Source organism: Fringilla coelebs (genome assembly GCF_963513975.1).
Source record: "Fringilla coelebs genome assembly, chromosome: 2".
Taxonomy (NCBI): Eukaryota; Metazoa; Chordata; class Aves; order Passeriformes; family Fringillidae; genus Fringilla; species Fringilla coelebs.
The window spans coordinates 6,097,057-6,113,688 of NC_140029.1; the positions used below are offsets into that span (position 1 = coordinate 6,097,057).

Genomic DNA, 16,632 nt, shown 5'->3' on the forward strand with positions numbered 1-16,632 from the left:
ATTTTGAGGCCATTTCTACTTAGCAGTTTGTCTTTGTGTACAAAAAAACCCTTTTATGATGCACTGCAGTTAATGCCTTCATGGTGTAAACTGAGAGGAAATAATCAGTACTATTATGGGAGATGAGTCTTCAGCATTTATTCATTTATTTATTTTAAATTCAAACTTTTAATAGATCTATGAGCAATATCTTGTAGTGAATCAGGATCTGGATACACATCAGAATTTACTGGCAGAGCTGTATGATTTAATCTTCTTTTGTGGACCTCCCTGTGTTGGGAAGAAATCTGCTCCAATGGAAGGTTTTTCTTATATGTGTGAAATGAAAATTAGAAAAAGTAGTTCCTGGAGCTCTGTGGTTGGATAAGGTCTGAGGACAGGCTGTAATACCAGACATGAATAATATCAATAACATGTTCCCTGTATTTCTTGTGTGCCAAAAGGAAGAGCTGGCCTTTGTCTTTGAGATGCTGCAGCAGTTTGAGGATGCCCTGGTGCAGTATGATGAGCTGGATGCCTTGTTCTCTCAGTACGTTGTCAACTTTGGGGCTGGTGGTAAGTGTCTGAAAATGTGAAATAAATGTTGATGCATGAATTCCTTCACTGTGCTGAGCAGCCCTGTGCTTTGGGCAGTCCCAGGGAGGCTGCACCAGGCAGTTTGTGCTCTTGGTTTGCACTGTGTATAAACACAAGTGTCCATCAGTTACAGTCTTACCAAAATTTTGTTTGTTGCCTGTGAGGCTTAGAAGCAATTTCTAATGAAAACCTGTGTTTTGCTCTAATGGGATGATTGTTACAAACAGAGCCCTGAACTATGAAATGACACAAGTATTGATCTGGCTGAGATACAGCTGCTGTTTTTACGGCTCACTGCTAGGTTTTTCAGTAAAGAGCTTCCTGGAAAAGTGCATTCAGTGTTGCCTCAAATTACACAAGATGTTTGGTAATCACTGCAAAACTTAATGGAAATAGGTGCTTAATCTGCACTGCAGAAGATTTAACTTCATTTTCGAGAAAAAATACTGTGCAAGAAGTATCAAATAGCTTTAAACTGTTTTAATGAGCTAAAGCACATGCTGTTATATAACAGCTTTAATCAGATATGTTTTATGAATCTGGTGAAAATATAGTGCAGGAGTAATTGCAGTGAAATAGATTTGTGCTGACTGAACCCAGTGCAATACCTAGAAGTGGGGCACATTCATCCATGATGGCTGAATGAGAAATACTTAAGCAAATAAAGCTTGTTTGTTTTGAATTTCAGGTAGGCTTAATTGCTAATAAATAAATTAGAGACTGGTTGACACTATACTGATAACAAACATACAATGAGGGCAAAATGCCTATGGGAAATGAATGTGAAATTCAGTTATCTTACCTCACTGTGGAAGTTTTTGGTGGTTTTTTTGTTTGCTTTTTGAAGCTTAGACAATAAGTCATTTATCCACAATAAACAATAAGTCATTTATCCATGATAAACTTGGGAAGGACTAAGGCAGCTCACAGCCTCTGGAGAGGATGAAGAGGCTTTCCTAGAAAGCAGTGGTTGATTCTTGGATATTAACTTTGTTTACTTAGATGGTGCAAACTGGCTGACGTTTTTTTGCCAGCCAGTGAGGAGCTGGAATGGTTTAATTCTGCGGAAGCCAATAGACATGGAGAAGAGAGAGCTGATCCAGAACCAAGAGGCGACGCTGCTGGACCTGCGCAGTTACCTGTTCTCCCGGCAGTGCACCTTGTTAATCTTCCTGCAGAGGCCATGGGAGGTTTCCCAGCGAGCACTGGAGCTTCTTCACAACTGTGTGCAGGAGCTCAAGCTGTTGGAAGTGAGTCAGTGGCATCTGTTCCATTATGTGAATTATTTCATCCATGATCTGTGGCATTCATGTTCTCTGAAAACATCCCTTTGCCCAGGATTTTTCTCCTGGGAAACTGAGAAGCCTCAGAGAAAAGGAAAACAATTCTTATTTCATTTGTTTCTCCTGTGTTGTGCTCACATGTGGAATGTGTTTGGAGATTGTTCACCCATAAGTGAATGTTCCATTGCATTCTGCTGTGAGTTGTTTTGACTCTTTGGCCAATCAGGGCCAAGCTGTGTCGAGACTCTGGAAAGAGTCACCAGTTTTCATTATTATCTTTTCAGCACTCACTAAGTATCCTGTCTGTATTTAGTATAGTATAGTATTCTTTAATATAATATAGAATCATAAAGTAATAAATTAGCCTTCTGAGAACATGGAGTCAGATTCATCATTCCCGCCTTTCTCAGGGCAATTCCCAGCAAATACAATAATGACCTAAGGAGATCTCTCAAGTTTAGCTGTCAGTGACCAGCATTCAATAAGCACTGGCTGGGTGTTATCAAAATGATGCTGTAATAACAATTGTGCTGCAGTTGATTGTGTCATCATGAGGATGTCTTTTGCAAGAAATTTAGAGACATCACATCTTGGAACCAAATATGTTTAGTTAAAGTGTTTTAGTCTTCACCTGGAGAGTTATTCTCTAAACTGGTAGTCATTTGCCTGCTTCTTTCATGAATTTATTACCAATATGTTGAACTGTAACTCCCATAATTTAGATCTATAGCAGTGTTGTATTGAAGGAAATAAGGCAGAGTGGTTATTATACTGTTATGCAGGCTAATCCTCTGTAACAAAAAGAAGAGATTATTTCTGAATATCACTTTGTGGCTTACCCATGTCCTCATCCCATGGGTGCTCTGTTAGTTTTATCTGTGCCATTATAACAGCAGCTGCTAACTTTTGCCTGTCTGACATCGTGGTAGTAAGTTCCATCTGTTCATCTGCATTTAAAAGCTGCAAATCTGCTTCAGATGCTTTGCTGACACCTTCATGTGTTCTCAAACTAATGTGTACTTCCCAAAGATTTGTGTGTGCATTTTGTTGTTTTGTGGTTTTTTTATTTCCAAACTGTAGACTTATAGATCTCTGAAGGCACTCCCTGCAATTCCCCTTTTGCTGCACCCCAGGTCTGTCCTGTGCCCCCAATGTTTGGAGTTTTCCTCTGCACTGTCCCTTATTTTTGCTGTTCCAGTCTTGCTGTGGTGTCCAAACTGAATGCAGTGTTCTGACTGTGAGACAGTGACACTTTAATGTGCACAGCTTGATCCTTTTTCTTAATGCAGGCAAACCTCTTAACATGGCTTGACACCACTGAGCACTCAGCAGAAATCTACACTATTCTCTTCTTAGGATCTTTGTATTCCTGAAAATTCTTTCAGAATTCAGATCTTTATTATTTCAGATCTTCAAGTTTATTGTGCTCATACTTTGGACTTTCCTATCCCGTTAGTCAATTAGTTTATTATGGGTTTTAGGACTTTTATAGCCTTTCTAAAAGGAACATTTTTGCATAATTATGAACAGGATTTTGAAACACCATTATTGTGTCTATATTCCATGTCTTTAGTTATGCTCATCTTTATCTTAATTCTTGAAAATATTTTAGTATCAGACTCTCTTGTCTTTCTCTAGCTTTCTTGTTTTGTGTTCCTTTGCTTGTTTTCATCTCCGGTTTTTAATTAATTGTCCATGACAGATGTCTTATCCTTCAATGAATAAGCTTATTTCTGTGAAGGAATCTTAGAGACTAATTTGTTTTCTCCAGGTTTTTAATACTTCTTTATACTATTCATTTCAGTTTCAGTTAGGCTACTACTTTCCTAAGGAGAAATCAGTTCCATTTACAGAAATTTTTCCTGACTCTGTTTCCTTAAGCTGAGTTTTCAGACTTCTGGAATTTTTCCAAGACTTATTAGTCTTCCTTTTCTTCTCTTTCATCCTGATGAATGTATCAGATCTAGTTAATATGTTTCATGAATTAATATGTATAAATTATTCCGGAGGCAGCAAGAGTTGGGCTGTGCTTTGAGTATTCTGAGAGTAAACTCTTCCAAGAGGTTTTGCTGTGTTGTATCAAGAAAAGTACTTTTGCTGAAGTATTTTGTCATCTGATGATGGTTGATTTCCCAGTTAATTTTATCTGTTCATCTCCAGGTCTCAGTTCCTCCTGGAGCTTTGGATTGCTGGGTGTTTTTGAGTTGCTTGGAAGTCTTACAGAGAATAGAAGGCTGCTGTGATAGGGCTCAAATAGATGCAAATGTTTCCCACACAGTTGGCCTGTGGAGCTATGCCACAGAGAAGGTGAGTGAATGATGTGTTGGGGTAGTGGTATTACAATGGTGAAATAGAATATTTGTTTCCCTGGAACAGATTTGTCCTTTTTATTGTGGAATTTAAAATACTGGGTTCTGTACATTGTCTTGAGTCTAGTCTAGATCAGACACCCATGTTTCAAGTTCCACTTACTCTGTTCCTATGAAAGAGGTGATGCTTGAGGTTGCTGCTGCTTTCCTCTGCTGAAAAACATTTTAGAAAGAAGGTAAACTCCAGAAACTATTGAAATAGTCTACTGTGGTATCTGTGGATGTTTTTGAAGACCAACATTTTTTGAAGACTCACCCTTTTGTTTGCATAGCCTGTAGAATATTTGCTCTTTATTTTAATTATAGTTTGCTCATGTTTCAGTAGACTTAATAATCCTCTAATGGAGCCCTTAAGGTCCTTGTTTTATTACAAAAGCAAGGAAATGAAATTTCACCTTGAAGAGTTATTGCTAAAAAAAAATGAGGGGAGTGGAGATCAGAATAAAGGAAGCAAAGAATTGTTTAAAATGGCACTTGGTGCATCAGATTCTTCCCATATTCCTTACATGTTTCTAGGGAAAATAAGCTCCAACATGAGCTGGAAATGTTCTTCCCTTCCATCATTTTTCTAACACAAAGGGTAAAAGAGAGAATTTTAGGCTGATGAGTACCAGTAAGGTAGAACTGACTGAAGAAATTTAGCAACTAAATTGCTAAATTAACTAAATTAAGTGGAGTTTAAAATAAATTTTAAAAAATTATTAATGTCCATTCCCATTTTTTATGTGACAAGCTGAGGCTTACCTCTGTAGTTGATTGAGTTTTCTAAGTAAATTAACCAAATGGCCAATAGATAAGAATTTCTTTAAGACAATATTGTGGGTGTTGAGCCACCAGCTGCTGTCTAGAAGGGGTTTTATGGTAGTTAACACTGTTAGCTGTGCTAATCTCTTTTTCAGGAAGGTTTTGAATACAATACTTCAGGTGAATTTGCAAGCTGCCTAATCACTGTACTGCAGACTTGCCTGCTTTTCTTGATTATGCAGTTTTCAAAAAATACAGACACAGCTATTAGAAATAATCTTTGGTCATAACTGTTGAACATCTCAAGCTTTGTGTTTGTGTTGAAAACCAGAAGGATTTATTCAGATTAGGTGTTGTGCATGTAGGGATCTGTGTGTGTAGGCACATGTTCCAATATTTCAGTCAGTAACTTATGCAATTTAATGCCTTAATAAGTTACTTTATACTTTGAGAATAACAATTAATTTTGAGATCCTATAAGCAGCATAATATGAAAGCCATGAAAATGGAACAATGTAATAGAACAAGAGGAGTTTAATATTGATTTTACAGCCTATTGAAAGTAAGCATCTGGCTTCTCTTACAGTTAAAATCTCTGGGTTACCTGTGTGGACTTGTGTCAGAGAAGGGACCCAATTCAGAAGACCTTAACAGGACTGTGGATCTGTTAGCAGGGCTGGGAGCAGAACGCCCTGAAACAGGTACTGCCAGGAGTGCTGGAATTCCTTCAGTAGCTGCCCTGTCTGAAATGCATTGCATACATGTACATCAGTAATGCAAATTTTTAAGTATCTCTACGTATACCTACGCATTGATAGAACTTTATCTCTTGCAAGTTCTTTTAATGCCTATTTCAAACTACCAGTGCATCTCCTTACTGTTGCAAGTGTAAGTTTTTACATCAATGCTCCACTTACCAGTATTTAGGTGATTGGTCTTGAGCAGCACTGGATTTGAATTTAGGTCTTAATGCTTTCAGACAAATATTTAAAATAAAATTATTGGAAAAACAAATGGAGCATCCTTGACTGTGTGCAAATAGATAACCTGCACCTGCTGGAGCTGCAAAGTAATATTAGGTTTTAGTTTTCTCTCCACTTTCTACTGGAGAAAAAGCAGGGAAGGGATGTGGGGGGTGCTGTTCTCAGAATGAATGTTTGTAAGTAACACCTCTTGTCCTGCTTTTTTCCAAAGCCAATGCATCACAGAGCCCTTACAAGAAACTCAAAGAGGCCTTATCATCTGTAGAAGCTTTTGAAAAACACTACTTAGTAAGTATGAGTGTTGGTTATTTATATGAGTTTTGTGTGTCTTTACACTCTAGATTAAATAGGGCCAGAGTTTTCAAACCTGAGAAGATACATTGAGAACAGAAATTTGTATTTCCATGTTTTGGTATCAAAGATTTTTTCTTGCACACTGAACACAACAAGGCTGATTTGTTTAACAGCTGGAACCCTGTAGGGGCCCCAAGTTTCAAATATTTGCATTAACTTTAATATTTACAGTTATGAGCTAGAAGTTATTATCTGTGGGTAAGTATACTTAGATATTAAAAAAGCCAATATCATGGCTGTCATGCTCTGCTATCCCAAACTCAGAATTAACTGACTCTTTCCCAGAACAATATTGATGTGTGAATTCAACTTCCTTTTAAATGGTCTGGGCTTGCATTTTGCAATGAGTATTACATGATTGAAGTGATATTGTTGATTTTTTCTTTTTTAATAGATATAAATTGTGGGACATCTGTGGATAATAGTGTTGTACCTGGCATAGATTGATGCACAATGAGGATTCTGATATTCTGCATCTTTATTTCCTGACAGCTCCCCAACTGAGGAGCCATTGTAATGATTTCAGTTTTTTTTATTTTGCTGGTTTTGTTTTTCAGATAGAAGATTGTTAAATAAAACAAAAACCTCTTGACTGTCACAAGAATGTGTTTGATTTTTTGAGGGCTTGGTTTGACAGTTTTTGTTGGGTTTTTTTGTTTGGTGTTTTTTTTCAAGTTTTGCTTGGTTTTTTTTTCCTTAAATAATTTTCCTCTACAATTTCTCATATTTGCATATGGCCAGTAAGCTTTCCTGGAGAAAACTTGAAGGACAATGGAATACTTTTTTTGAAATATGGAAACTATGTGATACTCAATTTTACAAAGTTTTATCAAAAGAAAAAATCTCAAAACATTTTATCTGAAGATACTGGGTTTCACTTTTGTTCTTCATTTATTTATTGGACTAGTTGTGTAGCTGGATCAGAATTAAAATCTTGAGAGCTGCTAGCTTCTCTTACCTCTTCATTCCAACTTGCACCTGAAGATCTCTGCTATGCTCAGAAGTAACTTCCTAAATTTAAGAAACTAAGTGGGATCTCTAGTGTTTGCCAGAGGAATTGCCATTTCTCTTTGTACTTATGACTGCACTTTTATGCAGTGGAAATTCAGATATCAGATACACTCTAAAAGATGGTTTTCTGTGTACTTGTCATGTAAATATATACATTTTATGTATACCCATATTGAATCTTGTCCTGTATTCACTGGAAAGAACACAGTATTAGTTAAAATTTACTAACACACCTAAGATAATTTATTTGCATTAAAAAAATAAAGTCTTTTCAGTTTAAAGCCATTCCCCTTTATCCTGTCATGATGGGATGTGTTTTTTATATTTTTACATATCTGGCCAGAGATTATTATGGACTTTTGAAAGAATTTGGATGGTTGAACACAGTGTGTTTGTTGTAACTGCTAATTTTGTGAGAAAGGTTTGCTGCTGTTGTTAAAGCTTAGGGCAAGGGGAGGAAGGTGACACTTGGGCACTGTGGCTGCATTGGAGATTAAAGCTTAAAGATGAGGGATAAACTTCAATTTGGGAATGCAAGCAAAATTCCTTTAAGGCACTCTTGTGAAAATAATTATTCTGACTATAACTTAGCATTCACAGACCTGGGATATGACCAGCTGCAGGAGCAGTGAGGGTGACCTGTTACAAACTGCTGTGTATTTTTTGCACAGGGCAAATGTGACTCATTCTGGGCATTTTGTTGCAGTAACTGGCTGTGAGTTTGTGTGAAATAATTGTACAGCTGCCAAAAATACATAAAACTCATAATGGTTTATTTTCTTTTATACAGGATCTGTCCCATGCCACCATTGAAATGTACACAAACATTGGAAGAATTCGCTCAGCTAAGCTTGTGGGAAAGGACTTGGCAGAGTTTTATATGTAAATGACTCTTTAAAATGTCCTAAATGCATTGCCTTTGAAAAGGTTGAAAATTATCCCTGAGGAAGATATGCTGTAATTCAACAGGAATTTTAAAAAGTATTTTTTAAAATGTAAACAAACCTAACTTCAGGCTGTATTTCAGGGGAAAAAAAAAAGAAAACTAGCAATCTCTTTTATCAAACCTTAATTCTCACCTCATGAATTTGTACTCTTACCTTTAACTGTTCTGTGTTCTTTAGTTTGATCCTTTCTTCTTCTGGGGAGAAAAAGTTGTGAAGATAGCTGTAAACTTTGAAACAAGTCAGAGGCCTCCTTAGCAAGCAGGCTATAGGAAATGCAGCTGTTACCTTAACTACATATATGAACTGCATCTATCTAAAAAAAGCCAGGAAATGTGTCTTAGGAGAATAATCCATTTCATATTTGAGGTTATCATTGCAAAGTGATTGTTTTCCCTCCTGTGAAACAGTGATTTTATTCCTGATTTCCAAATATTTTTTTTTGTTTTTATTCCTGCTGTTCAAATCCACTGAGAAAACCTCCTTCATTTTTCAGTGTTATTTTGTTTTTCTTATTTAGAACTTGGGAGTCATAAGTGTTTTTTTTTTTTTTTTGAAAATATGTTGGAGCTTGCTTCCCACCAATATTCACTTAAACAGTCTGATCTCCACATTGCAACAGATTCTCCCAAATTACTTAAATTTTCACCAGAGGGAGTAATGTTAGGTTTAAAGACTGCCATGGAACTGCTGTGTGGCGATAAAATTTTCATTGAAGTATTCTTCTGCTTTAAAATTTTTGAGTTAGCAAATTTTTAGTTAACTGTCAGAAGCTTTGGGTGGCTTTTGTTTCATTTGTGGGAGGTTCCTTCACCTCATTTGCTCTGACTTGGGATAGATCTGCATATGGAATAATGACATTAATTGCATTTCTACTTGCTGAAGTGAATTGCAATAAGGAAGACCCATATGTTGATCTGTTACCAGAAAATTCAAGATCATAATGGTTCACTGCAGTTTGTTCCTCCCCCATCAGCACTTTGAGAAAAGATGCAGAGAGTTTTCCTGGCTGCAAAGGTTCTTATATTGCTCTGTGCTCATTTTTTCATTTTCCAAGGAGGAAGAAAGGTCCCCAGAAGGCAGAGGTGTATCTTCAAGGAGCACTGAAAACCTACCTTGCTGAGGGCTGGGCACTGCTGGTCACACACACGAGGAAGCAGCTGGCTGAGTGTCAGAAGCAGCTTGGGCAGATAGAAAAGTATCCTCTAAAAGGCAGAGCCAGAACAATCAAGACAGGAAAAATGATGCTTGGGATTCTTCTTCTGACATATCTCTAACTTTTATTTACCAGTAAAGGCTGCCAGACATGCTGAGTCTGAGCTGAGACAGCTGAGTTATTTGATACCATAGAGTGTGTTTTGGGGGTTGTTCTGTTGTGCTGGTTTTTTGTTGGTTCATGTGCTTTTGGAACAAGACACATTATGCATGTCAGCCTCCTTTGCAAATTTATTATTAGATAAAACAATGAAAGCTTTTCTAGATTTGAGCTGCAGTATTTACAAAATATTCTCAGATCACTTTTAAACACTCTTAAATTTTTATGCTTCAGTGCAAATGCTCATAAGGAATCTGAGCCAGTAATATTGCATTCTTAGCTAAATATTCAAGTGATCATGTATATCTCCAGCATTTAAAATTTTAAAGAATGTCTTGTGACTTAGTTTTGGTAAGTGGTCCTGTAACAGCTGGCAGATTCTCAGCCAGGTAAGTTGGAATAAAATAGAATACTCAAGATTATTTAGTGCTAAATGTTGGCCAGTGTGATGCAAGACACTGGGTCTTTACTTGCAGTCTGCATGGATTATTGTCAAATAATGAATTTTCTATGCTCATGAATCTTTTTAGATGAGGCAAGATTTCACTGGTTAATTATGGATCATATTTTGAGTATGTCTGCTACAGAAATATTGAGATTCTGCAATACTCTCAGCCAAACTACACCGCTCTATTGTTCTATCTCCTATGTTTTCACTACCGCTTAGATATTTTTTCTGCTGTTTTAGCACTTCACAATTCTGCTGTATCTGGGGCCTGTCTTTTTACCACCTTCCTAAAACTCTGATTTTATAGATTCCCACAGGTCTTGTCTCTAAAGCTCAGGAAAGCAGTACCTGAATGTCTTGTTTTCAGTCAAATTTGTAATTATTGTAGGTTTCTATCTCCTGTTTCCTTAACTTCAGTAGTTATCTCCAAACAAGCAGCCTTTTAGCTGGTGATAATCACTTAACAGAAGAGGAACGCAAAAGATTTTGCCAAGAAATACTAGATTTTACCAATCAGCAAGCAGAGAACCAAGGTGAGTCTGGGTCCTGAAAATTCAGCTTCTCCAGTCTGTCTTCCCTAAAGGTAGATGGGGGAGCTTTTTCTGATTGGGTTAATTATTTTGTGTATAATTTCTAAACTTGTGTTTTCCAAAACATTTATAAATCTCCTCTAATGACGAATAGTGAAAGATGAAAGGGTAATTAACATTTTCATCCTGAATATTGCAAAGTCTTTGCTTTCCTTCAGTTGTTTCTCTGTTTTAGCAGCCCATAATTTATTGTGTGTTGAGTTTTCACCATTCCTAACCTATCTTTGTCTCTCAGTGCTGGCATGCAAGTGGCAGCTCTGTGATGCTACATCCTGGATTTTGATGTTAGATCTGTGCCCCTCCACTTGCAGTTTATTATTTTGTCCATCCTGTTTCCTCTCTTTATTCTTCATGCTGCTTCAGTAATATCTTCTTATCAGATATTAATCATAATTCAGGTTTATATGGAATACTTCCTGTAGATCTGAACACTGCTTATTTTTATGCAGAAATTTTTTCTTAATGATTTGACGTACCATAAGTAATATGTTACTTTAGACTCGATTCCTAATTAATTTTAGGTACTGCCTTAGGGTTGTTTTTGGAATGTAGACAAGAGAATGAAAACCCCTTGTATAGCAGAGCTGTTGGCTCAAGGCACCAGCCTGATTATTAGTTTCTTAAACTTGTACAAGCTCTGGGAAGTCAGTCACTTAATGCTACTGTGTTCTGTAGTAGTGAAATGTTCAACTTCTGCTTGGACAGTCTCTCTTAATTCAGGTGTTTTTAATAGCCTGGAAATGGAAATTGTATTCTAAGTAACTGTTGGAAAACAAGTCTCAGCATCTTTTAACTCTCATGCAAGATAAAAAATTGGAAAGCAGTGATTTGTTGTGAAATGATTAATTGTTGAAAAGTTGTTGATCCATTCAATTCTAGGGACTGAATTTTTAGGAGGAAAATTTTGCTGATCTCCAGCAGCACTGGAGAATAATAAAATCCCTGTTTTTATCTTTCCAGGTCAAAAGGTTTTATTGCCTATGCACTCCTTTGCCCAGCTGAAAACTCTGCATTTTGACCCTCCAAATGCTGTTGTCCACGTGGGTGGAAAGTTGTCCATCGAGTTGACTTTGCTGAGCCAAATGCCCATCCCTGTCCAGGTGGACCAGGTTGCCATCCACGTTCACTTCAGCATCGAGAAGAACAGCTACAGGAAAACAGCCGAGTGGCTCACCAAGCACAAAACTTCCAACGGTGTCATCAGCTTCCCTAGTGAAATTGCAGGCTTGCCTTTGTCCAGAAACAGCCTGCCAGCACTGGAGCTGGCTGAAATGTACGAGAGGAGCCCCTCTGACAACTCGTTGAACACAGCAGGAATCATCTGCAAGAACGCGCACATGCTGCTGCGGCGGCAGGAGAGCAGCAGCTCCCTGGACGTGCCCTCGGGGCTCACTCTGGAAGATGGGGCTCACGTCCTGAAGTGCAACAATTTGACTCTGGAACCAGGGGACAATAAAATAACGTTCAATATTCAGGTATGTTTTTGTAGCTGGGTGATTGTAGCACTCGTGACAGAGAAACTAGAAATGCTGGCTGAGGAAGAGCGTGGTGCTGATGAGTGGTGCCTGTTATTGTATATACAGGTATTGCTTCCTGTCACTCTTGGATCATCCATTCCCCTTGCAGCTTTTTGTTGTTCACCACCACCATTTCCCTTGAAAGGATGCTGTTGTGCTTATGCTAAAACATACTGATGACTCTTCTACTTGAAATCATTTGAGTCAGCCTTCCTAAACCTATTTTAAACATCTTGACTATTGCTGCCAAAAATTGAACTGATAAATTCATAAACAATATGATGTACTGCTCATGAAGTCTGCCTGTGCTGTTGAGGTTATTCAGAATAACATCAAAATGCTTTGATATGAATTCTTTTTCTAGCCCTTCAGTAAGTGATTGTGTGGTTAAATTTGGTTAACAGCTTTTCTTCTCTGCAGAGGGTGGTGTTTTTCACCTGGGAGATGTAGTAAACCTACCTGCAAGAAGAGGAGATCAGCTACAAGTATTTGAATTTAGAAGATGTTAGAATTAAAACTGTCCCAATTAGTCATCATCCAAGTTAACAAACTTATTAGCTACTAGTCATCATCTGTGGAATGGCAATGCAGTTATTTGAACTACCTACTGACTTAATTTCTGAGGTTTCTTAGCCTTTCAAAGGATTGGGACAGGTTAATGGGATTTGGACCCAGGGGCCTTGGTGGCTGGAAATGCCATATTCTGTAAAATGAATTCATGTGTATTTAAAAGTGGATTTCAGATGAAGGAACAATACTAGAAGAAAGCTGCTAGGGACTGCACTGAGCTGGCATTTGGGGTTAGTGGGATCAGGATGCAATTGGGAACACCAGGAGAAGAGATGGATGAAAAGCTAGATAGAGCTCTGCTTTGAATTTATCTGGTTCTGCTGTGAATTTGGTGGCTACTGGAGGATGGACAGCCTTACTTTTATAACTTTGGTATTTTCTCAACCTTCCTTTCAAGAAAAGAACTTTGCATGGGAAGACTGCTCAGTGTGAATCTCACAATATAATTGTTTAAGCCATGATTTACCTGTCCTTAAAGGGAAAATCTTAGCATGTTATAATTTTAACAGTGATAGATAAATTAGATAAAACAATTAGATAAAACAAAGCTTCTCTAGATTTGAGCTGCAGTATTTACAAAATATTTACTAAAAATACATTATCGTTGTAGTAATACACTGTGTCACTTTTACTGGATTACACAGAGGATAGAAACTGCTGACAACTCGTTTTCTGGATTTTCTTAAAGTAATGCTTAATTGCACCACTTCTGCAGGAAGAGGAATGACTGTGCTTCTATGACCCAGAGGGAGTTTGATCATTTCTGTAGACCTTACACTGATGATTAACATTATTTATGCTGACATCAATCTTCCAATTTTTTCCAAGCCTTAAAAGAGATCAGAAAGCATTGTCTAAATTCTTTAGACCAATATTCCCATCCCATGCTAAGATTTAAAGTATGTGTATATTATGTATTACTTTACTCATGCTTTCCTGGGTTTTTAGAACTAAAATGTAGTGACTTTAATGTCAGAATGCATAATACTGAATTTCAGTCTGGATTTGCCATGTAAATAACTGCATGAGGTTTGACTGTTGAGTTTTCTCCATAACTTGTAGACTTATTTAATTCTACCCAGCATCGTTATTTATGTATTACACTTGGAAAGTGGCACATGAAAAAAGGAAAACATTTCCCATTCCCTAGCAGTCCCTAAGAGCAAATAGAATAAAGAATAAATATACTAGAAGGTGTTACAGGTTTGCTTTTGTTTTTAATCTTACGGAGGAACATCCAGAATCCCATTACTCAGGGTATGGGAAGAGTTGGAAATTAAATATATATGTGTTACTTTCTTGTAAACATTGACTCAGGGCGTGTGGTGGGGAGTGTGTGAAATCAATAGCTGGAGCTGAAAGCTGTGCCTTATATAAATGCTGTGGGATTTTGTAATTGTTTTTATGAATTAGCCAAATAAGCACAGGTTTTGTTTAGGTACTTAATGATGTTTTTTCATGGATGTTGCACTTTGGGGGGGAACCAACGAACAAACAAGGCAAAACACACCCCAAAGTAACAAACTGACAGCATAGCTACTACATTAGTTATCCTGATTATTAGTACTGCTTAATTATGATGTTTTCTTTTGAGTCAGACAGCACTCTAGAGCTTCTATCTTAGTGGGGCAAAAGGTGCTCCTTTGTGTAAATCTTGTCATTTACTCAGAAAACTGAATTTTCTGAAATCTGCAGTTTTAACTTACAAACCAAATGTACCTGATAAAAATGAGATGGAAACATGCTGTTCTTTAGCAGAGGGCTTGTTCTAGAAGTATTTTCGTAAACTTAAAAAAATTCAAATGTGTTTCTTCCAAGGCCAAAGAACCTGGGACATACACACTCAGGCAGCTGTGCACTTCAGTGGGAAAGGTGCAGTTTGTCCTTCTTCACATCTACCCCATCGTGCAGTACGATGTGTACTCCCAGGAGCCCCAGCTCAAAGTGGAGCCCATGACTGGTAGGTACAGTGGCTGTGCTGAAGCTGCTTTGATGATTCCTCTTGTGCTCCTGTGAGACTAGAGAAAGTGTTTCATGGCTTCAGTATTAGTCAGTTTGCCTTACTCTGCCTTGTGAGTCTAAAATACAGCCTTGCTTTTTAAGTTATCCATCATCATGTCCTGCCAGTGATGGCCCGTTTTGGACAACTGATTCCAGTGCTTGGCTCTGGACACATAGTGTCACTTTTGAACCTTGATTTGAACATGCATTGTCATTGAAATATCAGGTGGAAATTGAGCTGCCACACTGACCAAAGTGAATATTTACGTTTGTAATTGACTGAGCTCCTTATTGGTTGTGATCACAGGATCAGTTAGGCTGGAAAAGACCTCTGGGATCGAGTCCAGCCTATGGGCAAACACCACCTTGTCACCCAGACCATGGCACTGAGTGCCACATCCAGTCTTCCCTTTAAACACCTCCAGGGACAGTGACCATCTCCTTGGGCAGTCTATTCCAATGTGTATTCACCCTTTCTGTAGAGAAATTCCTCCAAACTTAATACTAGAGTCCCTTTGATATTTACAAGAAATAAATAAGAAATGGGATTCTCTACTAGAGAGGATATAAGCTTATTAAAAATGAATACTGAATGCATCCACTGGTTTCAGGGACAGATGAACACTAGTTGTTGGAGTGTTTATTAGAGTGTATAAATGGAAGATAATAGTGATTTGTTTTCAGGCTACTGAGTGTGGCAGCTGAGGAATTGATATGAATTTTGTGCTGTCTTTCCGGGTTGCAGTCTGTGGCTAAGGACAGACAGACATATTGGGCATACATCAGATTAGGGACCCCTGTGAAATTGATAGCTCTGATTCTGTGTGCACACTGGCATTCTTGTTATGCTGATCATGTAAATACAGCACGTGGGTGTGAATGGAATCACAGGTGTGAAAATACAGAGCTGTCTGCAACTTGGACAACTTTAAAAGCTTAGGAAATTCTTTGGAGTTATTGTATTTCACTGAAGTCTCTGCTAGATAGACAGCTCATCTGAGCCATCCAAGATGCAGTGGGTGTGAGCTCTCAGGCTGAAACATGGAACATGTGGTTTCCCCACAAGTTGCATCTGAGCTGGGTTTAATGTGTCCCATAACACCAAAACTCCACACTTGTAAGTTACCCCAGTGTGTGACCAACCTTCTGCTAGCAAGGCTTAGTGCATTGTAACCAGGTGCTGGAATCTGTTAACAATTCCTGCTCTGTCCTCCAGAAAGCCTTTTGGCCGGCATTCCCCAGAAGGTGAAGTTCACAGTGACCACTGGGCACTACAGCATGAAGAGCGGGGACACCCTGCAGCTGAGCAACGCCGATGCCATGCCCATCCTGTACCACCCCGAGAGCAAGGCTGTGATCTACTCCAACACCAGGGGTAAGCCAGGAACTGCAAAGGAATCATCTATAAAAGGCTGACAAGTTCAGTCATCCTGAAGCAGCCTGTACTTACAGCATTAAGAACACTGACACTGTTTGTCAATAGGCATTATTAAGAACAACTTTAGGGATTTACAACTTCAGTCTCAAATTTTCACCCTCAAAGTAGTAGTATGAACTTTGACAAACATAGCTGGACAGTTTTACTTCCATTGATGAAATCCAGAAGGCATGTGAAACTACTGCTTGTGTGTCCAAGGTTGCTTGAAGTGAAATGATGAGACTTAACAAGGTGCTTTCACTTTGTAAAAACTTGAGTTATATGATGGGCTAAAGTAGCTCTTTAGGTTTGAAGTTTGTTGTTAAATTGCCCTCTCAGTTCTTTCCTGAACATTAGGAGCCTTTTATTACATGGAATGTGGTGGTTAACTTCCTGCAGTTAAAGGAGAGAGCATTACTCCTGGGAAGTTAAATATGTAACATGTGCAGATTATAGCTGGTTTGAAGAGGTTACTGTGGAGTTTTTTAACATGATTTCTCATTGCTGTTT

General features: G+C 38.1%; 1 protein-coding gene across 1 annotated transcript in view; it reads left to right on the forward strand.

The window, feature by feature from the left end:
- TRAPPC10 (trafficking protein particle complex subunit 10) overlaps nucleotides 1-16,632 on the forward strand; it is a 39,181-nt gene that overhangs the window by 14,429 nt on the left and 8,120 nt on the right. The window contains exons 6-16 of the mRNA XM_084226886.1: nucleotides 444-555; nucleotides 1,579-1,826; nucleotides 4,020-4,166; nucleotides 5,559-5,673; nucleotides 6,167-6,243; nucleotides 8,111-8,202; nucleotides 9,322-9,462; nucleotides 10,448-10,560; nucleotides 11,578-12,092; nucleotides 14,523-14,664; nucleotides 15,922-16,080. Coding sequence (XP_084083012.1) covers nucleotides 444-555; nucleotides 1,579-1,826; nucleotides 4,020-4,166; nucleotides 5,559-5,673; nucleotides 6,167-6,243; nucleotides 8,111-8,202; nucleotides 9,322-9,462; nucleotides 10,448-10,560; nucleotides 11,578-12,092; nucleotides 14,523-14,664; nucleotides 15,922-16,080 — 1,861 coding nt within the window. The remainder of the gene's footprint in view (nucleotides 1-443; nucleotides 556-1,578; nucleotides 1,827-4,019; nucleotides 4,167-5,558; nucleotides 5,674-6,166; nucleotides 6,244-8,110; nucleotides 8,203-9,321; nucleotides 9,463-10,447; nucleotides 10,561-11,577; nucleotides 12,093-14,522; nucleotides 14,665-15,921; nucleotides 16,081-16,632) is intronic.